This window comes from Vicugna pacos, chromosome 16 (genome assembly GCF_048564905.1).
Source record: "Vicugna pacos chromosome 16, VicPac4, whole genome shotgun sequence".
NCBI lineage: Eukaryota > Metazoa > Chordata > Mammalia > Artiodactyla > Camelidae > Vicugna > Vicugna pacos.
This window is the reverse complement of record NC_133002.1, coordinates 8,159,840-8,185,948: the sequence shown is the minus strand read 5'-3', so window position 1 is coordinate 8,185,948 and position 26,109 is coordinate 8,159,840. Positions and strand designations below refer to the sequence as shown.

Sequence of the window (26,109 nt, the reverse complement as noted above, 5' to 3'; positions counted from 1 at the left end):
CCGCTTTGACACAGACTCTGCCAGGACCCACCAAGGGCACCTACGATGCCTGCCCAGTGTCCTGTACCTCCCCCACACCCCTGAAACCTTTCCAGAGCTTGGCACCATATGCTGCAGCATTCAGGCCTGGTCTGCCCACTCACTCTACCCAATGTATTATCACTCTCTTCCCTTCCCCACCTTCCCTTCCTCTCCACCCTCCTCTACCCCTTTCTCTCTTTTTCTTTCTCTCTTTCTTTCTTTCTTTCTTTCTTTCTTTCTTTCTTTCTTTCTTTCTTTCTTTCTTTCTTTCTTTCTTTCTTTCTTTCTTTCTTTCTTTCTTTCTTTCGTGGGGGAGGTAATTAGGTTTGTTTGTTTGTTTATTTTTGGTGGAGGTACAGGGGATTGAACCCAGGATGTCATGCATGCTAAGCAGGCACTCTACCACTGAGTCATACCCTCCCCTCTCTTTTCCTTTCTTTCAACTAACATTTATTGGCTCCTGACAGTATGCCAAGCATTATGTTAGGTAGTCCACAGGGACTCCAGGGATGAGCAAGAGTTGGTCCTGGCCCTGGAGAACCAGGGTCTAGGGAGAGAGACACGTAAAATGCATTAATAGGGATTTCTAGGAAGTGCCAGGAACTTGAACAAATAATTAACATCTTTAACTTTCAGTTTCCCCACCTAGAAAATGGGCCAGTTACCCTACTCATAGGATTACTGGGTTTGGTGAAATCATGTATCAAATGCCTAGCATGGTGCTCGGCATATAAAAAGCACCCAGTATATGAGGGATGTTACTCTTGTTGATATCATTAGCCTTGTGCAGAGTTCCTGAAATATGTCTGAGCCTGCCACATACAGAAGATAAGAAAGGGTGTGTGATGTGTCTGAAGCAGGGACAGGCTGAGATAGAATGAGGGCAGACTGGGGAGGCTCCTTCAGCCATGGGCTGAGAGGTCTTTTATGTCCTGTTGCGGAGTTGGGGCTTGATCTGGTCAGCAGAGGAACATCAGTGTTTCTTTCCTTTTTTTTTAAATTGTAGTAAAAGACACATAACATAATTTTAACCATTTTTAAGTGTCCAGTTTGGTGGCATTAAGCTTCACAGTGTTGTAAAATCATCACCACTGTCCATCTTCAGAACTCTTCATCTTGTAAAACTCCCTTTGTCCTACAATGACCTGTATGACCTCTGGCACATCACTCTGGTTTTTTTCTGCATAATATTAACATTATTAAATTTTTTGCTTGTTTTGCTGTTTATTGGAATGGGAGCCCCAGGAGCATAGGGACCAGAACAGAGCCTGGCTCTGAGCAAATGCTTATTAGATACACGTTGAATGAATGAATGGAAGTTCGGGTTGGACTCTAAAGGGTGGGCAGTCTTCCAGGACGAGGAAATGAAATGGACAAAGGTGTTAAGACAGCAATAAGCACAGCCTGTCCCAGGAGTGGCCAGCTCAGCTCCAGTGGAGGGCTAGTTAGGGCCTAGTGGCAAAGGAGGCTGGGGGACACAGACTGGGTCTAGGCTGTGGAGTACCCTGAAGGTTAGACTGAAGAATCAGGACTATTTCCTGCAGGATCACAGGAAGCCACTGAAGACCTTTGAGGTGAGGGGTGACCTAATTAAAACTGTATTTTGAGAAAAATAATAATCCTGAACCTGCCGTGGAAGGGACTGAAGTAGGGCCAGCTGCAGAATTTGTGGGACCCAGTGCAAAATGAAAATGTGGAATCTCTTGTTCAAAAAGCAGGAAAAGAGTGATGTTCCAGGTACTAAAATAGAAAATGTTTTCCTTTTTTCCATCATCCTTCTCTTGACTTGTCATATTTATTTAATGTTATTCTAAATGAAGCAAATAACATTTTTAAACCTTCAGCTTACTGATCAGTACAGAAGGACTGAAAGGAAAGAGAATTATGGGTTGCCTCAGCTTTCCCTTTCTTTCCATGTCATCACTGCCAGCAGAAGCAGTTGCCTAAATCAGGGAAGTGACGTGACTGAGAAAGCATGTGATAGGATACCTCGATCACCTATGTCCCCTGGAATGCCATTGCCTTCTTTCTGTGTTCAAAGCAAGTTCTGTTTATAAAGGAAAGTGTGGTCTCTCAGCTGTCAGTACTCCCACTTATTCAGGTGTAGACATGATATGCTTACCTTACTTACTCTGAGTCTTGCTGAACCCCCACACATGGTGGGTCCACCTGAGATCTGTGCTCATGGACCATCACGGATGGCATGTTAGACTTATCTCCTCTGCTCACACCCATGCTCCATTGTCCCACTGGACTTCACTGACAAAGCACAGGTTTGAAGATAAAATTATTAAGAAATTCAAGATGAGGGGAGGATATAGCTCAAGTGGTAGAGTGCTTTCTTAGCACCCACAAGGTCCTGGGTTCAATCCCCAGTACCTCTTCTTAAAAAAAATAATAAATGAATAAACCTAATTACCTCCCCCATACACACACACAAAATCAAAGAAAAAAAAAACAGAAAGAAAAGAAAGAAATTCAAGATGGTCACCACAGAGCACTAAATCAAGCACAAGGCCACTCCAAGCACCGGCCTTGTCTGAGGACATCCCAAGCCCATGAAGCCTGCCCTGGACTGGAGGGAGAGCTTGAGCGGAAGAGTGGTAAGTCAGAATGGGAGTTCGTGAGGAATACAGCCAAGGATTTAAAGTTAGAGCTGAAAGAAGAAAAACCTCTTCAGGGAAAAGCAACAAGATTTGAAGAGAGATGAAAAGACATCGATAATGATTCTTAACACGAGGTTGGTGAATGCCCTGGTACCGCCGTGTACTAGACTGTGGGTCTCTGGAGCCCTGTGAGAACTGCGACTTTACCTCCCCAGTGCGAGATTGCACAAGGTCTCCAGTAGGTGCTCAATAAATGTTTGTTGATCCAAATGGGCAAATGAGGAGGGGATTTCAGACATAGGGTTGGGAGGAGGCAGAACATCCAAGAAGATGGGGCTCCAGGGCTGAGGTCCCAGGGCAACGCTGGGGACTGGGAATGTGCTGTTGGGAGGCTTCATCAAGGGGTATGGTGGGAAGGCAAGGAGTCCCCAAGGAGGCTTGGGGAGAACCAGGTGGTGGGAGAAGGGGCTGTGGGAACAGAGAACGGTGGTGTTGGGGGGATTGGTAGCAGCTCCTACAGGGGGAATTTCCCTCCTGCGGTGGCCTTTATCCATCTCTGTGTGGCCTGTTCTAGCCCCCATCCCGGCTGGTATAGCACCCCGGCTGGTCTCTTCGATCTGTTTTTCTTGTCCCTTGCCCTTTCTCTATTCATTTCACATTCTGCCCAGTCTCCTGGATCTTAGTCTCTAACTCTCTGCCTGGGGCCCCCATTTCAGCATATATCTGCTTTCCTCTCCGTCTTCTGTGTCTCTCTCGGGTTATCTTTTCCTCTACTGCGCCCGGCTCGCCCTCTATTCTCTCCACCCACCCGGATCCAGTCCAGTACCTGCGGTGGGGGTAGGGAAGAGACCTCTTGGTCTGAAGAGGAGTCAGGGGGCGGGCCCAAGCCCTTCCTCCAAATTTGCATACGCATGAGGTCTCCCTGGCCAGCAGCGAGGAGGCGGGGCTTCTGGGGGTGGGAAGGGGGCGGGCACCCCTGGAGCCGCCGAGTATAAAGACTGCGCGTCGCGACTGCCGGCCCCGCACTGCTGAGGAGCGAAGCCTTGCTCTGGGGACCTCCTCATCCCCGCCTGTCCCCCAACTGCGCGTCCCCGCCTCACCCCCGCGTCCAAACTACCGCTGGTGTGGCGGTCTCCGCTCGGCGGAAGAGCCTTGAGCGGTCACCCAACCCCTCTCCACAGCCTCTTTGCATCTCGGATTTCGGGGCGGCCCCTTCCCCCACTTCTCCCTGCCTCACTGCACCCCAATTTTTTCTGCGCTTCGCCCGGGTTTTGCAGCCGTCTATTTTTGCATCCCTTTTCGTTTTACTTCTGGGAGGCTTGGGGGTGAAGCTGCGATCGCACCCTTTTCCCTTTTTATCTTCCCCTGCTCCGACAACCTCCCTTTTCATCGCAGTCGGGGGGCCTAGAATCTGTGCATCCTACGCTGTAACGCCAGCACCCCGTGGCGCGTGGTCCTGCACCCCGGAATTTGCAGCAGCTGCATATCTGAGGGGGGTCTCCCTCGCCCCCCTTGCCTTTGATCCCCGCGCGTTAGAGTACGTGGGGAGGCTTCATCGCGCAGCACCCCGGCTTCTCCGCAGCCCCCCGCCCCGCGCGGGACTCGCCCCCTGCCGTCAAGATGGTCATCCAGAAAGAGAAGAAGAGCTGCGGGCAGGTGGTTGAGGAGTGGAAGGAGTTCGTGTGGAACCCGAGGACGCATCAGTTCATGGGCCGCACCGGGACCAGCTGGGGTACGCAGGGCCGGCCGCGCGAGGGGAGGGGGTCCGCCAGGCGACGCCCCGGGGGCACCAGGTCTCGTCGGTCCAGCCCCAGCTCCTTTCCCGGGTCCCCAGCGTCCAGCCCCCCTGCCGGGCTCTGGGCTGGGAGGGGGCCGAATCGCAGGTCTAATCTCCCTGGCTGGCCGCTGCGGAGGCGGAGAAAGTAGGTCACTGCCGCCTTCCTGCCCCCCGCGGAGCCCCCTCGCGCGGGGGGTCGCGGGCTCTGCGCGCCTGTCCGCGCCGCGGCGCTCGCGCTCCCTGTCGGGGCCGGTCAGCGCCACACGGTCGTCCCCCCTTCCCCAGAATAGCGCCCCTTCCCTCCCTCTGGCTCTCCCTAGCTAGCCAAGCCCGTCTATTTTTAGCTCGTGCCCACCCCTTGGACCCTGGGAACATTCATGAGAGGGCGGGTCTTGGAGAGGTAGGGTGTGTATAGGAGGGGGTTCTTCACAGCGGAAGTTGTCTGTATCCTACTGCCGAGTATTTTGGAGCCTTTTGTGGCTGCTTTGTGGGTGGGAGGGTTGCTGGCCAGGGGTGCCACTGTGAGGTTTTCGAGGTTAGATGTTTGGCTCTGATGTCGCAGGCAGAGGGAGTGGTCACTAGTGCTGAGATGCGTACATCATCTGGCCCAGTGTGTCTGTGGGCTTGGGGTGGCCTGGCACCTTCCCCACCTTCCCCACCCATACCTTGGTGGGACTCACAAGGTGTGAAGGGAGTTGTGTCTGGTTGAGGGTTTGGTGCTGGACATAGGTGCCAGTGACAGGTGGAATTCTTCCAAAAGGGATTTTAAGCTGGGAAGTCGAAGCACATGGACATTGTGTGACACACTTTACAGTTCATCCACACTAATTGAAGCTATCCCCATTAGCCCACCCACCTAGGGGCCTTTGAGGTGGGTCTGATGCAGTCCTTGCCGCAGGAAACTTGCAGTTCAGCCCCTGGGACTGGAGGGGTCCATGAGTTCTTGGGAGAATCTGAGGCAGCTTCATGGGGTATGCGTCTTCTGAGATGGAAGAACTGAGGGTCTGGGGTAGTGGAAACAGCAGGTACTCACACTAGGCTGAGGAGTGACGGACGGAGTGATGAGTCAGATCCACCAAGGACCAGCTCTTTGCCTGGAAGGCTGTGTGAGATCTACCTTTACTCCCAGCTCTGCCCTGGGTGCTGTGTGTGAGTTGGGAGTAGGTGACAGTTGAAGGTTCTGGTCAGCTGTCTCTGAGAGACTCTGCAACTTGACAGGAGCCTCATTCAAGGTTTGGCTTTTGTGGGGCTCCAAGAGAGAGAAGATTTTGCTGTTTGAGGGTGAGGGTCCACACTCTCAGGGATGGGATGAGAGTTTGGTTGTGAAGCAGGCCACTGCCAGCTTAAAAAGTCATTGTGCTGGACAGCTTCAAGCATGAGTACCGATACAGTGGAAACAGATGTGCCTTTTCAGGGTCATGAAACTTGAGAAGTTAGAAATGTAATTTGAGGCAAAATGATTGTGGCCTGTTCTAGAGGTTGTCCCAGCGATGAGAGTTTAGGGCTCTTGTGGCTTCCACAAGGTTGGGCCTCACTGTGCTGTAGGACTAGTTGGGGCTGGGGAGTCATGGCTGGAAGCCAGACACAACTGTCTTTTTCCAGCTGGTCCCCTTTTGCTCCCAGGGGAAGGCTCCAAGATGTTCCCGAGGCTCTTCGACCTATTCCTGTGTAGAACTCTGAACGGGAGTGGGGTGTATGGGAATAGGTGAGGTCATCAAGGAAGACCTGGTGCCTGCTGACCCTGTTTCCTCCTCCATAGCCTTTATCCTCCTCTTTTACCTCGTCTTCTATGGCTTCCTCACCGCCATGTTCACCCTCACCATGTGGGTGATGCTGCAGACTGTCTCTGACCATACCCCCAAGTACCAGGACCGACTGGCCACGCCGGGTGAGTGATGCAGCTCCCCCCACCAGCCACTCTATCTTGTGCCCCCATGCCTCCAAGAGGAACTCACAGGACGAGAACTCACAGTTCTTCTCAGAGGTTTGGTTCTGATGATCCAGTCGCCATGTGCAAGGAAGTTCTTCTTGAAGTCTGTCTTCCCATTTCCCACAGCAGAGAGCTATGTGATCTGGGGAGGTGGCAGATGTTCACAGGAGATCTTCCTCCAGTGGAGATGATCTCAGATCTTCACCCTATCCCTCACCCTGGTTTGTTCATCGTCTTCCCTCTGTGTGGTCCCTCGTCTTATATATGCTTCTCACTCTTGCCTTTATTGGCTAGGCCTGATGATTCGCCCTAAGACTGAGAACCTTGATGTCATTGTCAACGTGAGTGATACTGAAAGCTGGGACCAGCATGTTCAGAAGCTCAACAAGTTCTTGGAGCGTGAGTGTGGTACTGATGATATGGCTGTGCAGGACCTCCGGAAGGGAACTGGGGACCCTGGGAGCGGAACATTAGGCCCATGACTCTCTCTCCCCCACCTCCTTAGCTTACAACGACTCCATCCAAGCCCAAAAGAATGACGTCTGCCGCCCTGGGCGCTATTATGAACAGCCAGATAACGGAGTCCTCAACTACCCAAAACGTGCCTGCCAGTTCAACCGGACCCAGCTGGGCGACTGCTCGGGCATTGGGGACCCCACCCACTATGGTTATAGCACTGGACAGCCCTGTGTCTTCATCAAGATGAACCGGGTACCCAGGACCTTAGTTCCCAGGGAGAACAGAGGAGGGAGCTGGGGCCACCATCTGCTGGCAGTTGCTTCCTTTCACTGGGGTTCATGGGCTTTGGGAGATTTTTAGATGTTTGAGTGGCTGAGAGAACAAGAGAGATGGGACCATTGATGGCTGAGAGCATGGATCCTTATGTCTTTGACAACTTCTTTCTCTAATCCTCACCACTCTTTCTCCTAACTCCAGGTCATCAACTTCTATGCAGGAGCGAACCAGAGCATGAATGTTACCTGCGTGGGGAAGGTGAGTTTGTTGGGCCTTGTCCACCTGCCCTCCTGTTTGTCCTTCAAGGTTTCCCTGTCATTCACTCATCTCTCCCTATCTCCCTTGCTCCCAGAGGCCCCATCACCATAGGGACAAGGGGGTAAGAGTGGACTCCAGTATGGCTCCAACCCCAAGGGGCTCCCACCCCTCTTGTTTCTCTCTAGGATACAGAAGCTTGCTCTTTGGTGTTGATAGATACCCCCTTCCTGACTCTACCTACCACCTTCTTGCCCTAACCCTTCCATCTTCTCTATTCCCTGACCATGCTTTCCCCTCTCCCTCCCATATCTCTCCTGCCCCTCCATTCTTTTTAAGTATCTAGTAGCTGCTGATCTGTAAATGCCACCTGCCACCACTAAGTTGTCCTTAGAACCCTGGACCCCCCACCTCTGTCCTCTCTAGGAACGTTCCGCTCCTCTTCAGTCAACCCCCTCCTTCCTTCCTACTGAGTCCTTACTCATTTATCTGTTCTCTCTTGGCTCTGCTCCAGAAACCGATTCCTGAGGATGGGGTAAGAATTTGGGGTGGGAGGGCAGTAGGAGGCTCCAGGCTCATTAGCGCCCTTCAGGACTTCCCAGTCCGATGAGAGACAGGACACCCCTTCTGCGCACACGCAAACCCACCCGGCCTCAGCTCAAGGGAAACGGATTTGAGACAGACTAATTTGGGGTGAAGGAAGAACAGAGGAAAGTCTGGAGAGCTTCTGGGTTCCTGCCATCCCTAACATGCTCTCCCCCACCCTCCTGCGCCCCCACAGCGAGATGAAGATGCCGAGAATCTCGGCAGCTTCGTCATGTTCCCGGCGAACGGCAACATCGACCTCATGTACTTCCCCTACTACGGCAAAAAGTTCCACGTAAGTCCCGTGGAAGGCGGGGGGCCCCAGGGGAGCGGGGTCCTGGGCAGGAGGCCTCGTTGCCGCGGGTCTGCACCCTCTCTCTCCTCCTCTGGCCCAGGTGAACTACACGCAGCCCCTCGTGGCCGTGAAGTTCCTGAATGTGACCCCTAACGTGGAGGTGAACGTGGAATGCCGCATCAATGCCGCCAACATCGCCACTGACGACGAGCGCGACAAGTTCGCAGGGCGCGTGGCCTTCAAACTCCGCATCAACAAAACCTGAGACCCCTTCCTCCCGCCCCCACCTCTTTTCCTATGGATGCTTCTGGAATGTCCACTACCTTGCCTGAGCCCTCCCTCACCCACCCCAAAGGTATTTTTTATAACAGAGCTATGGCTTGTCTGAGCCTCGTGCCCCTTTCCTTTACTTCTGAGTGCATTGTGATTCCCTGGCTACACACATTCTCCACCACCTTCTTCCCATCCTAGCTCAGTCAGAGACAGGGAGACAAGACCCCAAGATGGTCACAGAGGAGGTAGGAGCCTTTCTAGTTCTGGCATAGCAGTGAGTGGGGCATCCTCTTAGCTACCCACCTTCCTGCCCTCTTGTCCTGAGAGAAGGTGCCCACTCTCCCATCCACCCACCTTCTCACTCACACACACACACACACACACACACACACGTCTCATTTCACCCCTTAGCTTCCAGACATGTATGTGGCATCCTTCTTTTTTTTTTTTTTTAACTGAAGTATGGTTGACCTATAACACTACCTTAGTTCCAGGTGCACAGCATAGTGATTTAATATTTCTGTACATTACAAACTGGTCACCACTGTGGCCCTCCATCCTTCCATTCAAGCTCTGCCACTGTCACCTTCCTCTGTCTCCCATGCCTTCTGCCTTGTCTACGACAGTCACTGTCTCGGTGGCTTTTGTCTTGTCTGGCTCCTCTGGCTGCTCTTCCCCTACTTCTCCATTCCTGTTCCCTCCACTGAAAGGGGACCGCTTGTGACTGAGGACAAGGTGGCTCAGTGGCCTTTTCTCTTTCCTGGCACATCCAGCTTCTGACTGCATGTTGACTGCATGAGCTGGGAATGAAAGTCTGGAAGAGAAGTCCGTGTTAGTTCTTGAAAGTTCTCTTCCTGGTCCTTCTTGTCACCCAACTAGGCACTCCTCAGAGGGGCGGGGTTGACCTAGGCTGAATATCCACTTTGTTTTTTCCGACGGCTCCCTTCCCCCTGTTCCCTTTCCCAGAATATCCTTCAAGTTCTACTTCCCAGGCGCCCTGGGGGAGGGGCAGCCATTTTGGCTGGGTCCCCAGTGGCCACCTTGGAAACGTCAGCTGGCGACGGGAGGACTCTTCCACCTTCTTCCCCTGCGCCCAGATCTGCCCCCACCATCCTCCCTCTGGCTTCTCTTAGCAAGTTATCAACTAATCACTAACTCCTTCCCTTTCCTCCGCATGCCAGCCTGAAAACTGCAAACACCTCCTCAATCTGAGGCTCTGAGTTTCTTGGCCCCATCTCCCTCAGACCCCTTTGCCTTTTTAAACAACCCCCTAGTGCCCACAGAATGTTAAATGAGGGACCGCCTGTGTTCTTGAATTAGAGAGGGATTTTAACTCTTTCTTCCCCCACACCCTTCACTTCGTCACCTCCCACTCCCCCTCCTTTTTTTTTTTTGATACTGCAGCTTCCACACCCCACCTACAGATAGACCCTTCCTGTTTTTACTCTTGCTGGATCTGAGTCTCTTCCCTTTGGGTCCCCATGTTTCCCTGCTCTCCCCTCTCCCCAGTGGTCTCTCTCTGCAGTTATTTAATGCCTGTGTCATATCTACTGTAAAAAGAGGATAAAGTACAATAAAATGAGAGCAATTATATATATATAAATATATATCATACATGGACCCCTGCGTGTGGGTTGTTCCTTTCTGAGCATTTGGAAGATTTCCAGGAAGTGGGTGGAGGGTGGAATTGGGTGACCCGGGGTTACCTAGGCCTTGGGGAGGCTGTTTTCCAGCTTTGACCTCTTCCGTCCAGTGTCCAAGCATCTGCCTCCTAGCTCACTCCATCACCTGTACTATCTTGAGATCACTCAACAGAGAGGCAGGAAGCCTGCATCCCTCTGTACAGTGATACTTGTAAAGTGCCTACTCTGTGCATTCTAGGCACCGTGAGGACATACTTACGAGAGAGGCAGAGTTTTTGCCCCCAAGGAGCTCCCCAGTTTAACAGGAGAGGGGAGGAGCACACAAGAAACTCTCAAACCAGGTAGACCTAAACCTACTTCCAGGTGGGGGGAAAGCTGGTGAGAACAAAACTCGGAGTGATCAACCACTTTTCAGTCTTGGCTTTGAAGGGATTTCTTTCTTAGAGGTTTAAAGGATGGAGTGGTTTTGGGGGAGAGAATAGCATCAGTAAATGCCTACAGACAGATGAGGGAAACTGACTAGAAGCAAGAGATCTCAAAACAGTATGAACCATAGCATCCCAGTTTGGTATGTGAAAAAAAAGTACACACACAAGCATAGCAAAAAAGGATGGATGCGTCTACACAACGTTTATTGTAGTATATGGAGATGGATTTATAGCTAATTTTTGTATCCTTGGGGCTTATTTTTGTTTGCAATGAGTTGGTCTTAGCATTTGCCTTGTAAAGATAGCTTTATTATGCATACATATACACACAGTTTTATTATGAATGCATAGTACAAACACATGGGCATGCACACACACACACACGCAGGGATCACTGGGTTTTGGTCAGTCATACCAAAACTGGATATTATACACAGTTTGCATCTTACTGTTCACTCAATTCCACCTGGCCTGGTATAGCTCCTATTCATTTAAAAAAAATGATTGCATATTTTTTCATTCTTCCTTTGTTAATTTATTAGCGCTCCTTGACAGTTGCAGGTATAAACTATTTTCTGCGTTGTAAAATTTACTCCAACTGATTTTACTGTTTATAGTTTTTTTTTTTAATGTTAAAAAGGGGTTTGTGTTTTCATACCATCAAATATGCTTAGTTGTTCTTTTGCAGTCTCTGGTGTTCCAGTCAGTAGGGTATATTCTTATCACTTTTAAAAAATCCATAATTTAGTCCCATTGAATTGAAATGCCAACTTTGGCCATATAGTACATTTTCCTGTATGCTGAAATCTACTTCTGGATTCACTACTTGCTGCCTGTGGCTTGTTTACCACTGCATACACCAAGCCATATTGATCTGATTCCAGTTTTATAGTATGTTTTCTGATATCTAGCAAGGCAAGTAGGTTTCCCATCCCCTGCACCTTGTTTATTTTTTGTTGTTTTTTTTTTTAAAAAACTGTTGGCTATCCTTGGGCACTTACTATTCTCTATAAATTTATAACAAATGTATCCAATTTACAAAAACAAAAGCCATCAACACTTGGGCTTCTAATTGGAATTGCAATGACTCTTTATTTCAGGAGAATTGAGCTTTTTTAGGATACTAAGTTTTTCCATCTAAGAACATGCTCTCTTTCCTTTTGTTTGCAGCTGGGTTTATGTCCTTAAATAAGGTTCTATAGTTTTCTTCATGTAGGTTCTGTGCCTATTTGTGTGTGTGTGTGTGTGTGATTCTTAAGAAACTTATTACTCATCTGAATGGAATATTTTTTCATTCTTTTTTTCTCAGTGCTTTTGCAGTAAGATAAAATATTTTTCTCCTATTCATTTATTTTAATTCCATCAGCTCTCTATTATTAACTAAGAAGTCAGTCTTCAGGTACACATTCATATGATCAAAAAGGCAAAGATTTTATATATATAAAATATATATACTTTACCAATTTTTAAAAATCCTCTTGAGTGCTCTAAAACCGTTGTTAGTGGGCATCCCTGTATAGTTCTTAACATATTGAAAATTGAAATTATCTTAGGGTAATACTGGCATTCCATTACTATTTCAACTAAGGTTTGTTTTTTTTAAAGGGATGGCTGCTGAAATTTAATCAAATTCCTTTCAGCATCTCTTGATATGATCATATTTTTCTTTCTTAACTTGTTAATACAATGAATTATGTTGACAGATTCTCTATTAAATCAACTATGCTCCTGGAACAAACCCTACTTGGTTAAAAAGATTCATCAGTGTGTTCTGATACTATTCAGATATTTTGCTTCTCTCTCTGTAAGTTAATTTGGCTTCTAGTTTTTTAGTATCTTGATCAGGTTTTATTAGTGAAACCACAATAACTTTACATGAAGTGGAGATTTCACTTTCCCTATGGTCCAGAATAGTTTAGATAACGTTGGATCAATTGTCCTTACTTGTTCTTTTTCCCTCCATCAAGCTCTTGAGTTTTTCTTTTAAAAGTTTCTCTTTTTTAAAGCCCTGCTTTTGAATTTATCCTTTCAAGCAAGTTTGCTTTCTCTCTCAATAATTTATACCTTTAATTTTTAGGATGCATGCTAGGTTCCTTTATTTTTAAATAATGGAAGTATTTATGGTTTACATTTTCTTCATTGTACAACTGTTGCTGGCTGTTACAGATGTGGGGACCCTGTGTTCCTGAAATCAGGGAGATAAGTTTTTAAAAGTTATTCCAAACTGTAGTGGAACAGGATTTGGGTTCTTCAAGTTTGAGGGAAGAGGCTATGTCTGCTACGAGCCCCCATGGCCTAGAACAGTGCTGGGCACAAGTAAGGTACCAACCAATATCTGCTGGCCAGATTGTCAGAGGAATGAACACAACCAGAGGGAAGGAAGTGAGCAGGTGACCAGAGAGGTCAGGGACTCGTTGGAGGTCACACAGCTTAGTAGAGCTGGCCTGAAAACCCAGGACTAATAATTCTCAGCCCAGTAATCTATCAGCTCATAAAGGGATCGGCAGAGCCAGAATGGACCTGCTTTGCAAAGGAGTACAGCAGAGATAAAAAGTGCTAAAGACATACTCTAGAGAAATGTTGAGAGTAGGGGGTGCTGGATGCTGGCCAGAAAGAGAGCTTCAAGGTGACCTGTCTACAGGAGTGAGGCTAGGGAGTTTCAAGTGCTCTGGTTTGCCAAGGGCCTGGCTGGTGGAGAGAAAAGGCGAAGTTAAAGATCTCTGACAGAGGTGGTTCTGGGTCTCCTGGGGAGAGTGTTTGGCATTCCCCAGCAAGAGAAAAAAAGGTGGTTTTGAGGTCAAGAAGCTTGGTGGCTTTACAGCTGTCTGGGATCCTCAGGGCATGCCAAGGGACTCCCATGGGCACTTTTAAGTCAGGTTGAGAGACAGTGGCCCCAGAAGCCCCTCTGGACCTTACTCCCCTCTCTCTGCCTCCAAGGAGGAGGCAGGATGAGCCATGTCCCCGCTGTCTGGCCATCCCTCCAAGCACTAGCTCAGGCAGCAGGGGGCGATGGGGCAGAGCTTGCCCCCAACCCCCATCCCTGGGAGCTGGCAGCACTGAGGAACAGAACGGTGGGGGGTGCTGGACTTCCCAGGCTCGGCTCTCCTCCCTACCCCAAGAAGCCCTTTGAAAGGTTTTTCTGGCAGAGTTTAAAGCTTCAATTCATTCAACTGGCTGGCATGAGGCCCGGATGAGGGGATGCTGGGAAGGCCCCAGCCCCACGTCTCGGCCCTCACCTTAGCCGCCCCCAGCCACCCCCTACTCTCTCTCCTCATCCAATAGCAGCACCCCCCCACCTTGGGAACCCAGGTATCCTGCCCTTTTCCCGCAGAGCAGATGGCCACCCCAGAGGCTCAGGCTTGCTAAATCAGACATTTAAATCCCGTAATCCTTGGTGAGAGGCTGAGAGCGGGTAGCAGCCCAATCCTAGAAGCAGGAGCAGGAGAAGACCTTGTGCCAGCCCTGGCGGGAGGGGAGGGGTTGGTTGCTGAGTTATGAATGGAGTCACCCCTTCCCTTATTGTCATGCAGCCTGCAGACTGACCCAGTCTCCAGCTTTTGTTCTCCTCCCGGAACCCGGGCGTTGGCCCCCCCAAACCCACTCCCAGAAGACTCAGGTGGTTGCCTCCCAACCTCACTTCCTCCTTCATCCCTGCCCCGTGCGCCCCAGGTACCCTGCAATGGCACCAATCCCTCAGACACACTGATGGTAGCAAAGTTTTATTGTAAAATAAACTGATATAAAAATGGGATATAAAAAGGGAAAGGAAGGGGTGCGGGTGATAAATGCAGATGTGCCCTGCAGAGTACAAAAGAAATCTGCCTCAGAATTTGGGGGAAGTAAAACAGATCTTGATAGATACACCACGGATGGAATCCTCCAGGGTGTGGGATGGGGGTGAGACCTCCTCTTAAGTGCTGAGGTTCACCAAGAGGTTACACAGGATTTGGCAGGGCCAGCAGAGAAGGACCTTAGACATCCCCTCCCCTTAACCAGCTGCTCAGTCAAGTCACAGAAACTCTCAACCCATCCACTAAAGGGGACACACAACCAGTGCCCACGAGGGCACTAAGTTCTAGACATCATGCAATAGAAGGTGGCTCTGGGGCCAGACACACATTATTTCATTAACCCTCACAACAAACCCCGTGAGGTAGGTATGATTACCAGCATTTTATAAGTGTCGACAATGAAGTTGGAGAAACTCAACAACTTAATATAGTTTCCTTAGCTAGTATGGTGGAGAACGGGGCTTCCTACGCCCGTGTACGGCCGCTTGGAAAACGTTCCTTCCATGCAGGAACACCTTCCTACCTCTCACAAAGTTCCGCACAGTAAAAACCTTATAAGCTAAGCTGTAAAGCCTCAGCACCCGCTACATCCCACCCCCAAAACCACCAGTGCAGGTCAACTTCTTTAGCAGAGCCCGGGCCAAGCAAATGGAAGAATTGCAGAATGTCTGAGGCACATCTGCATCAAGCAGAGGTCTTAGCACCTGAGTCCCAAAAAATGCCAGGGGAGGGGGATGAGGGCAGGGGTGTCAACAGGAGAAAGGAAGCAGAAGACGTCAGTCTGAGTCAGGCCCTTCTCTCTTGAACATCAGTTTTTTATGGCGGGAGGGAGACTGCCCCTTCTTAGACTTCAGGTGGCTGTGAGGAGAGAGGGGGAGGGGCGGAGATGACATCATCTGAGTGAGATGCTCTCACTTCCTGGAGCTGGGCTTTGAAGGGCTTGAGAGGGGAGCAAGGAGAACTTAAGTTAAAATGGTCACTGCCCACTGCAGACACATTGATTGAGCACCTTGGGGTACTTGTGTGTATATTAGCCTCTTAGTCTTCCCTTACCCCATTTGACAGATGAGGAAACTGAGGCCAGGAAGGGGAACGAATAACAAGGCTACACAGGACTGGCAGGGCTAAGGATCTGACCACCCCCCACCATGTCAGACACTTTCACACAGTTATGAGGCCCCTATTTGAGACTCCAGCTCTGAGCTAGGGGTTGCTACAAATGGCAGAGATACATCTGTGCTCATCCCTGGACCCTGGGTCACTTACCTAGAGTGAGCCTTGTTTTCCCCTGGCTCCTTTCCAGCCTGAGCATCCTTCAGCTCCAAGGCCTCATTCAGCTCCCGGAACATCTCAAAACGTTCACGCCCGCGGATCTGTGGCGGGGAAGGAGGAGAATAAAGAAGCATTAGGTCAAGTCATAGAAACAATTTTTACTCTCTCTTTAACAAACTTCTTTCTGAAAGAGGGTTCTTTAAAATGTATGGGATGGTATAAGCTAGCATTCTGATGTTAGGCACAACCAGGGGCTATTGTCTCAAGGCACCACTGCTCCCTGATGGCAAGTGCTCCGAATACGGGCAAAGCAGTCAGGAAGAAAATAGCATCTGGAGCACTAGGCTTGAAACGTAAAGCTCTCAAACCAGTAAATGAACCACAAGAGTCGCAGCCATGAACAGAGAAAAGGATGGCTAGAGGGAGTGGGCTTAACACCACATCTGCTGTATCTACATCCTCTCTTCCCTTCTCTGACCCCCACTGGGTGGGGGCAAGAGGCTGTATCTCTCTCTCCCAGACTTGGTACCTGAAGAGTGAAATATTCTCCATCCAGCGGCTTCTTCTTTTGTGGTGGAGAGGAGCTGCTGCTGGTAGGCAGTGCTGGGAAAGAGGCAAGGAAAGGGGGAGAAGAGTGAGTTTGGGGCAGAACTGCACCCTCTCTGCCTCCTCTACCTCTTGCCTGCTCACCTCGCTTAGTGCTCCCAGGGGGCAGCTCAGGGCAAGGCTGCCCCTTCTTGCGGAAATTTTCTTCTTCTGTGCGGCGGTCTCTCCCAGGACAGGCACAAACACGCACCTCAAAGCTGTTGCGTCCCAGCAGATTACCACTACCCAGGTAAGAGGGAAGCAAGAGGCAGTGAGGAAGGTGGGCTCTGCCTTTTTGTTCTCCTGTAAACGAGGCCCCACCTTCTCCCAATTATCCACATCCTATGTGGAGCCTAAGTTCCAGCTCCAGGCAGATTGAGAAGCCACAGGTTAGAGAGGTCCCAAAGCCAGAGAAAAGAGAACTGGGAGGGAGGAGCAGAGGAAGGGGATGCTGTGAGGGGGAAGGGTGGGTGGTAGGAGGGGAGAAAGTGGTGAGGGGCAAGGCCCAGGGGATGGAGACAGGCAGAGGCTAGGGAGGAGCATGCCAGTGTGGAGGGGACCATGTGGTCCCTACCTGGCGTCCTCCAGTGTGATGATGGTGAGGATGGGTCGCCGGTTCATGCCCCCCATGCAGGAGCTGTTACACATGAAGTTGTAGTGGATAGTGGTACAGTCAGAGCCGACCTGGGAGACAGCATAGACCCAAGGTGAGGCTATCCACTTCTGGGGGTGGCCGTTAGCCTCTGTGAGCCTCAGTTTCCTCAACAGTGAAATGGGGATAACCCACCTGCTTTGTGCACCTTGCAGGGTTGTGGGGGGTCAAGTAAGAAGCAGGAGAAAGCACCCCTGTCTCCCACCTGGATGGTCACTGACAAACCCCTCCTGCCCCCTCCTCCCAGAGGCCCCAGTTGCCAAACCGACCTCCGGCGGTTCGTAGGGCACCACCACACTGTGTCGAAAAGTGTTTCTGTCATCCAAATACTTGGCACGTAAATTCCCTTCCACCCGGATAAGATGCTGAGGAGGGGCGAGACCTGAGAGCAATCAGGGAGGAATTAGGGGCCGGGGGACTCTGGGCACCAGCCCTGACCCATCCACAGCCCCCGCCCGCTCACCATCGCTGTAGTCAGAACTGCGCTCGTGGTGGGGGCAGCGTCTCACAACCTCCGTCATGTACTCTGACTTCTTGTAGATGGCCATGGCGCGGACCCGGGTGCCGGGTGGGGGCAGGGAGCTGACCCACAGCTGCACCGGGCAGGTCTTGGCCAGCTGGCAAAACAGCTTGTTGAGGGGAGGGGAGTACTGTAGGAAAAGGAGAAGGAAGAATGAATGGAAGGTCAGGGGACAAGGACCCAGGGGCAAAGGAACAAACACTGTGCAGTACCAACTAGAAGCCACGTACTATGCGGGGAGGGTAACTGGAGGTGGCAAGGTTGGGTTGACAGCCTGGAAGCTTACTTACAAAAGCCAAGGAAGGAGTCAGAGTGAAGAAAAAAGAAAAAAGATGGCCTCATGACAGATGTTGAGAGTGTGATGGGAAGGATGAAAGTTAAGGGGGAAAATTCAACTTTGGACCTGGGGTCAAAGGCCACAGACTAAAGAGGTACAATGTAGAAAGACTGACACAAAGCCAGAGGCTGAAGAGGAATCCCAAAGTTCTGAACTGAAAAACCCTGGACGATAGGACCAGGCATCGAATCATCCCATGGAAGCCAGCCCCTCAGGGCCACTGACCGTGCAGGTTACAGACTTGGCTGTCCCAGAATGCAGGAACCCAAGACGGAAACCGTAGCTGCCAGGGTAGGTCTTCTGGGAAGGGACAAAGGATGACAGGGGCCAGGAGGTGGCTGGTGCGGAGGCAGTGGGGACAGGAGGCTCTTGCATTCTTGGGGCTTCATCTGGATTCTCATCCAACCAGTTGGTAACTTCTGGGGACAGGAGTAGTTCATCCACTGCCGGGGAGAACTCGGAGGACTGCAGAGGGAGAAACGCGAGTCAGCAGGTCAGGTTCCCAGCTCCCCCGGCCCCACAGCCCCTGGGCCCTTCCCACACCGCAGTCCTTACCAGAAGGTTGTTTTCAGGTAGTCTGCAAGACAAGAGCACAAAGTCAGTATTGGTTTTTGCTTCCCACCAGCCTCTACTAGGGGGCTGGTGTTGGGGCTGGAGCAAGGTTATTGGAGGCCACACCCTGCCCCGCTCTTAAGACCCCCACTCACAGTTTCCACAAGTCTGAAAACGTCTCCTGACTCAGAGGGGGCTCCACGCCGAGTTCTGATTGCGACTCCTCCATGTCAGCTCCTCAGAAGGCAGTGGGGCCGCTGTGCGGAGAAAGGTGGGGATCTAGCCCAAGGTACACGTGACCTGGGTCACCTGGCCCTGAGGCAGGAGGGACTCCCTCCACCCCCTGACTTCCAGAGGAGCAGGGCCGCTCCTTCACAACTCAGGCTGCGCCTAACCCTCACCACACACTCCCTTGAGGGAAAAAGACAACCAGAGAGGAACTTCCAACCTCCCACCACGGAATCCACAAGCGCTCCTCAATGTGTACTCTGTTTCTGCACTCCTTTGCTGTCAACAAGATGAAGCAACTCTCAGCCCGCTCACTCCATCTGGGGGAAGATACCTCCCTTGACCCCCACATTCCCCACCCTGTCCTTTAGGACGGCTCCTCATCCCTGCCTTACAAACCCCTCAACCCAGCCCCTGTCTACCTCTTTGATCTCACTTTCTAGCACCCTCTCCCTTCTCTGATGCTTGGGCCCCACTGGCTGCCCTTCCCTGCTCATCATACACTCCCCCAGTTCACTTAACTGGTGCTTCCCTCTACTGGGAACATGGGTCCTGCCATCGCCACAGGCTAAGCTCCTTCTCAGAGACTTCATTGTCAATGTCACACCTCAGCCGGGATGTCTTCCCAGGCCTCTCAATCAAAGCCAGCCAGCCAAACTCTGTCACCTTATTTTAGTTCAGGTCACCTGGTTTTAATTCTCGAGTACATACACTACCTGATACCTTTTCTTGCTCATTTTGTCAGTTTCCTCCACTGGAATATAGACTTCCTCAGGGCAGGGAAGTTGTCTTGTTCACCACAGTTACTAGCATAATGCCCTGCACCTGGTCAGGCTCAATAACTGTGGTAAATAAGTGAATTGTTGTCCAGGCTGTGAGCTGGTTATGAGCAGTCAGGGGAGCAAGGGGGATGGAGGGGTGGCTGCGGCCTGGGCCAGGGCCCTGCAGTGGGCTATGCCACCACCGTCTCATCTCCTAGGCCATCTTTCTTGACGACAAATTTGTCATCAACTTTTCTCAAAAACATGCATGCTGCAAAAGTCCATGTTCGTAATACTTACGGGTTTTTTTTTGGTGGGGGGAGGTAAATAGGTTTATTTTTCTTTATTTATTTACAGAGGTACTGGGGATTGAAACTAGGACCTCCTGCACGCTAAGCAAACTGCACCACTGAGCTATACCTACCCGCCAACTTTTTTGTCTCAGTGGCATGACAAACATCCCCCCAGCGAGCAGCTCTTTTCTAATCGCCCTTAACATTTCACCTGCACCTTTACTTCGATATAGGGCCTGCCTTCTTATGTACTTACAGTTTGCAAAATCCTTTCATGTGGGTTATCTTATCTGTCCCGATAACCAGATAACCACTCTTGCCTCTTGACAGATGAGTCTCAGAGAAGTTAAGTGACTGGCAAGTGGTACACACAGTTGAGTGAAGGTGCTTTTACGAAAAATGACTGTTCAAATGTCTAGGATTAAGACGCTTCATTACAGACTACTCTGCAGAGCTCTCTTTGAGGGAGGATGGACTATGATTGTGTATGGAGGAAGGCTAGAGGGGATAGCAGGGGGACCCCCAAACATTTGCCTTGGGGTCAAGGACCAGGGGCCCCCCACCCCCAAGACTGATGATCAAAATAACTTTAAGACTTTTATGGAAGGGAGACTCGTGTAAACAGACAGGGCTCAGAAGTCAAGCACCCTGGGTTGGATGCTGTATTGTCATTTTTTGGTTTGTTTTTTGTATTGTCATTGAAATATGCTGCATAACCTCACTTATCTTGAAGCTCCCCTGCAGAACACTGGCTCTGGAGCAGATAGGCTAGGTCTGCATCCCAAGTTTACCAACTATAATAGCTGTGTAACTTTGGGAGGTTGCTTAACCTCTCTGTGCCTTAGTGTCCTTTGCTCTAAAATAGTGCCCTACTTATGGGAAATATCAAGAATTGAGAAGACTGTCTAGCACATACTAAGAGCTCAATAAATGCTTCTCTTTACATGATCATTTCAGTTTTGTTTATTCTGTAGTATTATTCCAGAGTGAGAACTTTGTGAGTGGGCGGGGCTTTTGTGGCCCTGCCCGGGGTTAGTGCTGGTTCGCCTCCCTCAGGCAACTCTGTTCAGTACACATGCCAGGAGGGAGACAGCTCCTCATTCCTTGGTTAGCAGCTAAATTCTCAATGTTTCTTTCTCTAGGAAACCTCTTCAGAGCAGGTACTTCCCATGGGTACGAACATCCAGGGATCATGATGCTAAACTGTCAGAAGCTGAACCAGACCCTCCAAATGGTTGGGGAGGCAGAACATTTACACAGGCAGTCCTTGTGGGAAGGCAACAAATTCAGCTGGGACTCACAGGAGGGGCAGGTTTGACCACTATCATAACAATGGCTGTTGTTTATACAGACCCTAACCGTGCCCTCAGCTTTCGGCGGCTTATCTCATTAATCCTCTCAAAAAGTCAGTATGGTAGGTACTATCATCAGAGGAGAGAACTGAGGTTAAAGGAATTAAGTCACTTACCCAGGCTCAGGAAGCCCCCAAGGGGCAGGGCCAAAGATACGAACCTGGGCTGTCTGAAGCCACACCCAAGTTCTAAATAATTGTGCTTGACTGACTTCACCCAGAGTCTGGTGTTTAAAAAAAAATTTTTTTTGGGGGGGGTGCTGAAAACTATGTGATTGGGAAAGAAAAATTGATTCTGGGAAGAAATAAGGCAGCGTCTGGTAACACTGAAAACACATCTTACTACTCAGCAAAACCACTTCTAGGTGGACTCCTTAGAAAAAAGGTTGCATGGGCAGCAAGAGTTGCACGAAAACATTCATGTCATTGTTGCTCTTAAGGGAGGATGACAAGAAACCACCTTACTATTCCCTACAGTAGGGAATAGGTAAACAACACGTGGTGTAGTCACTCACAAGAGAAATTTACTACAGCAGTTTCAGGAAATGAATTTATCTGTGTATGTGTAAGCAGATATAGCTCAGAAACGTTGGGTGAAAATATAATTTGCAAGAAACAAAGCAAAACACAATGATAGAAGTGGGTTATGGAAATTAAAAATATAAAACGATTGCTTATTAATTTACACACACACACACAAAGTATGGCAGACAGGCAAGAAGAATAAAAATTCACAAAACCTATGGTAGTGATGGTCCAGGGACAGGAGGGGATGTCTGCTTATGGCACTGGGGATCTAATCAAAGAGAGTTTTTAGCTTTATTAACAAAGAAAAACTTAAAACTATTTGGTGGGGATATATGTTATGTTACTATTGTACCTGTTTGCATTTTCTTAAAATAAAAAAAAATCTAAGAAGGTAAAATAAAAATTATGGAACATTTTAACCATATAAAAAGGTAAAGAGAATAACGTATCCCCAGATACCCACGACACAGCTTCCAGAATAATCAATATTCTGCCTTTATTATCTCATGCATAACTTGAGCCACTCCCCACGACCCCACCAATGTTTCTGAGGTAAAACACACACACGGTGAAATGCTATCATACCATTTTTGATGACAAAATGTGACAAATTTTGATGCAGCTCTGTAACCCACCCCTACCAAGACAAAGACATTTTCCTGTATTTTCTTCTCAAAAGTTTTATGTTTAGGTCTATTAACCACCTCAAGTTAACTATTGTGTATGATGTGAGGTGGGGGTAAAAGTTCATTTTTCAGCTCCAGATGTTTCAGGGCCACTTGTTAAAAAGCTTCCCTCTCCCTGCTGATTCACTTTGGTGCCTTCGGAGACAATCATTTGTCAACAAACTATATTCATTGGTTGTTGTTCTACCATAGTTTTATAGAATCTCAAGTATTTTAAGATCTCCAACTTTCTACTACTCTCTTCATTTTGGAATCAATTTGTCAGTTCCCACAAACAAGGCTGGTAGGATTTTTGACTGGGATTGAATTAAATAATTCTGATGAAGACTGACACCTCTTGAGTTTCTGATCTACAAGTATGGTATCTCTCCATTATTTAAATCTTCCTTAAATTCTCTCAGCAATATTCTGTAGTTTTCAATACAGAGCTCTTGTCCAACTTTGGTTAAATTTATCCCTGAGTATGCCATATTATTGGATGCTATTGTAACAGCATTGTTTTTAAAATTCATTTTTTGACTTCAGATTCAAAGTCGCTATTATATAAAAATACAATTTATGTATATAGCCTTTGAAACTTGCTATAATCACTTATTAGTTATAATAGTGTTAAATGAATTTTCTATTAGGACTTTTTATGTACACAAAAAGCAGCTTTATTTCTTCTTTTCCAGCTGTTACATTGATTTCTTTTTCTTGCCTCCAGTTTACAGTGCTGAAGCGGTGAGAGTTGAATCCTTTTCTAGTTCTTGATCTTAGAGGAAAAGCAATCAACCTGTCACTACTGTGTATGTTCATGGTAACTTGATTGCCGGTGCCCTTTATTAAAATGAGTAAGTCTCTTTTTCCTAGTTTGCTAGGTTGGTTTCTCTTTTCTTTCCTTTTAAAATCATGAATAGGTGTTGCATATTGTCAACTGCTTTTTATGCATTGATTGAAACTGATCATATAATTTTTACCCTTTCATCTGTCAGTGTGGCAAATTACATTTATTTTTCAATGTGAAAATGTTGCAGTCCAGGGACAAATTCCACTTGAGCAAGATATATTTATCATTTTTATATTCTACTAGGCTTGATTTGCTAAAATTTGTTATATTTTTGTATATATATGCTAAAAGGAATACCGGTCCAGATTTTCTTCTCTTGTAATATGCCCTTGTTTGGTTTTGGTAAAAGGATTATTTTGGCCTCATAAAATGAGTTGGGCAGTGTGACTTCCCCTATATCTTGAAAGAGTTTATGTGAGATTCCTATCATTTCTTCCTCAGATGTTTGAAGAGAAGAACAAAGGAGACAGACAGCAAATAGCACTAAGACAGCAGATTTAACCTAAACCTAACAATAACTCCATGAAATATTAATGAACCAATCAAAAGCAACTCAGTAAGGGAAAGCTATTTCAACAAGTGGAGCTAGAACAACTGGATATCTATAAGAGAAAAATTATCTTGATGTCACATCATAAAAAAAAACTTTTAATCAATCAATCAATCAATCAAGGCTCATAGACCTAAGCGTAAAACCTAAAACTACAAAGGTTCTAGATGAAAATATACGAGAAAGTACTAGAGAATATCCTTGGGACTTTGGGATATGATTTCCTAAAGAGGTCACAGCAAATACTTAAAAGAAAAAAGATGAATCTTCTGCTCCTCTTAAGAGCTGTTAAATAGGCAAGCAAGAAGTCAGGAGAAAACTCATGTATCTGACAAAAGAGACTCCTATTCAGAATATACAAATAACTCCAAAACTCAATAATACAGAAAGCAAATAAACCAATTTTAAAAATGGGGAAAAGACTTGAATAGCCATTTCACATATGGCACAGACAAGGCCAACAAGCACATGCAAACTGTTTAAGGTAGTTAACAAAGAAACTGCAAATTAAAACCACAATGAGATACCACATGAGTAAAATCGACAAACCAAATAATGAGACAGGATGTATCTTGCTGGGAGAACTGTAAAATGGTACAACCGCTTTGAAAAATTAGAACTTTTTAATAGAGTTAAAAAATACATAGATCTACTTCTCACTCTGACCTAGCAATTCCATTCCTAAAATTTATCCAAGAAACATATGACCACAAAAATAATTTTACAAGAAAGTTAATAACAGTTTTATTTAAAATAATCCCAAACGGTAAACAACTCAAACCTCGATCAAAAAGAGAATGGCTAAACAATCGATGGTTTATTCATCCAATGAGATATATTAACTGAAAGGAGCAAAGTGCGGATAAGACGCTGATACATGCAATAAAACGGGTGAAATTTCAGATATGCTGATGGAAAGAAGCCCGACACAAAGGAGCACATACTGTATAATTCCATTTATGTGAAGTTCTCCAACAGACAAACCTAACCCTTGGAGACAGAAATCTAAATTAGGTGGGGGTCGGGTCAGATACAGACTGGGAAGCAGCATGAGAAATTTGTATTTTGATAGTCAGTGGTTGTAAACGCTACCGCAGTGTAGAAAGACGCTCGTAAGTATCGCGAATAGTGTCCGGTTCGGAGCAGGTGCGTGGTACATGACCGCGCCCTAAACGATGAAGATGCGGGAGAAACCGATTGGGGTTAGACATCGCGCGGGGCCAGCCGCCCCCAGCAGGCAAGAACTAGCTGGGACCGGAGGCCTGCACTCAAGACCTCGGGCCACGCCCCTCTCCAAGGCCCGCCCCTTCCGCTTTCACGACGTTCACTCTGCGTCCGAAATGGGGATGGCTCAACCCAAAGCCGGATACAGAAGAAATTGCTTCTCCGCCACGACAAATGGCCCATCGTTATACTCTTTTATCGTTTAATTCTCAGATGTACTCATTCTTGAGTACCCAGGGTTTGCCCTCTGACACCTAAAAAAAAACCATAAAAACCGTCCCACGCAATGGTAGTGTCCACTAGGACAGCCCTCCACCGGGATGGAGCACACCATTCAAACGGGGGGGAAGGATTGCGGTTTGAATCAAAACAAACCCCTCTTCCTTTCCGAAAGAGGTAACTAAGTACTTCAGGAAGGAAAAAAAAGAAAAGAGGTTAGTAGCCCCCCTCCTCAAGCAATAGGAACCCGTCTGGAAGACTTTTCCTCTAGTTCCCTTACATCGGATGACTAGTGGGCTGCTCCGAAAAAAAGAAACCGGAAATGCTCTTGCAAGCGGCATAAATGTAAAAGTAGAGGCAAACAATAACAAAGCTCCCTGGCCTTTTCAGGCCGGTTTAGTCCTTCTGGGCTTCGCGGGCAAACCTGTTGTTTAGCACGTCCAATTTCCACAACATATAGTGTTTAATTGGCTTTTCTCCATCTAGCGGAGCCTGGGGCCAGTTGGAAAGATCACTCCAGGAAGGACAAAGGTCCGGAAGTAATGGGACCTTAGCAGCCTGGACTTCCCGGATCACCTCGAATAACCACTTCGGAATGGAACCCGAGGTCCCACTGGGATTCCATAGGCTTTGAAATCTTGAGCCATGAAACCCGAAAGTTACGAGATCTGAAAATCTCAGACCCTGGTGCTCTGTGCGTCTTATTTCGGGGTCCCCCACACCAGCCCTGGGATGGGGGTGATGGTGGCGGTTGGGGGAAGAACCCCCTAGGCCGGCTCAAGATTCCCCAAAGCCCTTCTCCCTGGTCCAGATGTTCAGCTTTGAGTTCGGCTGGTCCTAACACCCCCATCATCTGCACGCAGGCCTCCTAACATTGCATTCCTTGGCTGGTGTGGCTAGCGAAGCTTCCATTCCCTCCAAAATCGCTAAGACCCCAATGCCCCACCCCCAGCCCCCTCTATTTCACCGAGCTGAAAATTCACGGAGCGGAAATCTCGTGACTCAGAGAGGACTCATCAGGCTCAGTCAAGAGCTTACCCGAAGCTCAGGGGAGCGTGTCACCGTCCTGGGATGCACGCTCCGAGACCGGACGCCAGGTGACCCCGGAGCCCAGAGGCTACCTGCGAACACGATGGTGGCTCTGGACTTTTGAGGAGCTCAAAACTTTTAGCGCCAGTCCGGA

The 26,109-nt window shown here is 48.4% G+C and overlaps 2 protein-coding genes across 2 annotated transcripts; one reads left to right on the top strand and one right to left on the bottom strand.

The window, feature by feature from the left end:
* Positions 1–3,662: 3,662 nt before the first annotated feature.
* Positions 3,663–8,592, top strand: ATP1B2 (ATPase Na+/K+ transporting subunit beta 2). The gene is made up of 7 exons (XM_006218776.4): positions 3,663–4,359; positions 6,164–6,292; positions 6,629–6,733; positions 6,840–7,045; positions 7,271–7,327; positions 8,106–8,204; positions 8,305–8,592. The coding sequence occupies exons 1-7, from the start codon at positions 4,248–4,250 to the stop codon at positions 8,467–8,469; spliced, it is 873 nt and encodes a 290-aa protein (XP_006218838.1). The 5' UTR covers positions 3,663–4,247; the 3' UTR covers positions 8,470–8,592.
* Positions 8,593–14,251: 5,659 nt separating this feature from the next.
* On the bottom strand, positions 14,252–26,104 carry TP53 (tumor protein p53). The gene is made up of 11 exons (XM_006218777.4): positions 25,965–26,104; positions 18,413–18,514; positions 18,261–18,282; positions 17,931–18,170; positions 17,312–17,498; positions 17,118–17,230; positions 16,771–16,880; positions 16,302–16,438; positions 16,141–16,214; positions 15,606–15,712; positions 14,252–15,197 (listed from the first exon to the last, which is right to left on the bottom strand). Exons 2-11 carry the CDS (start codon positions 18,484–18,486, stop codon positions 15,116–15,118), a joined length of 1,146 nt encoding a protein of 381 aa, XP_006218839.1. The 5' UTR covers positions 18,487–18,514; positions 25,965–26,104; the 3' UTR covers positions 14,252–15,115.
* Between the last annotated feature and the right edge of the window lie 5 nt (positions 26,105–26,109).

Coding starts and splice junctions, on each gene's coding strand:
- ATP1B2 (XM_006218776.4), top strand. CDS start 4,248: ATGGTCATCCAGAAAGAGAAGAAGAGCTGCGGGCAGGTGGTTGAGGAG. Junction 6,293..6,628: donor GGACCGACTGGCCACGCCGG/GTGAGTGATGCA, acceptor TTTATTGGCTAG/GCCTGATGATTCGCCCTAAG. Junction 8,205..8,304: donor ACTACGGCAAAAAGTTCCAC/GTAAGTCCCGTG, acceptor CCTCTGGCCCAG/GTGAACTACACGCAGCCCCT.
- TP53 (XM_006218777.4), bottom strand. CDS start 18,486: ATGGAGGAGTCGCAATCAGAACTCGGCGTGGAGCCCCCTCTGAGTCAG. Junction 17,231..17,311: donor CAGTTCTGACTACAGCGATG/GTGAGCGGGCGG, acceptor GATTGCTCTCAG/GTCTCGCCCCTCCTCAGCAT. Junction 16,439..16,770: donor ATCACACTGGAGGACGCCAG/GTAGGGACCACA, acceptor TTACCTGGGTAG/TGGTAATCTGCTGGGACGCA.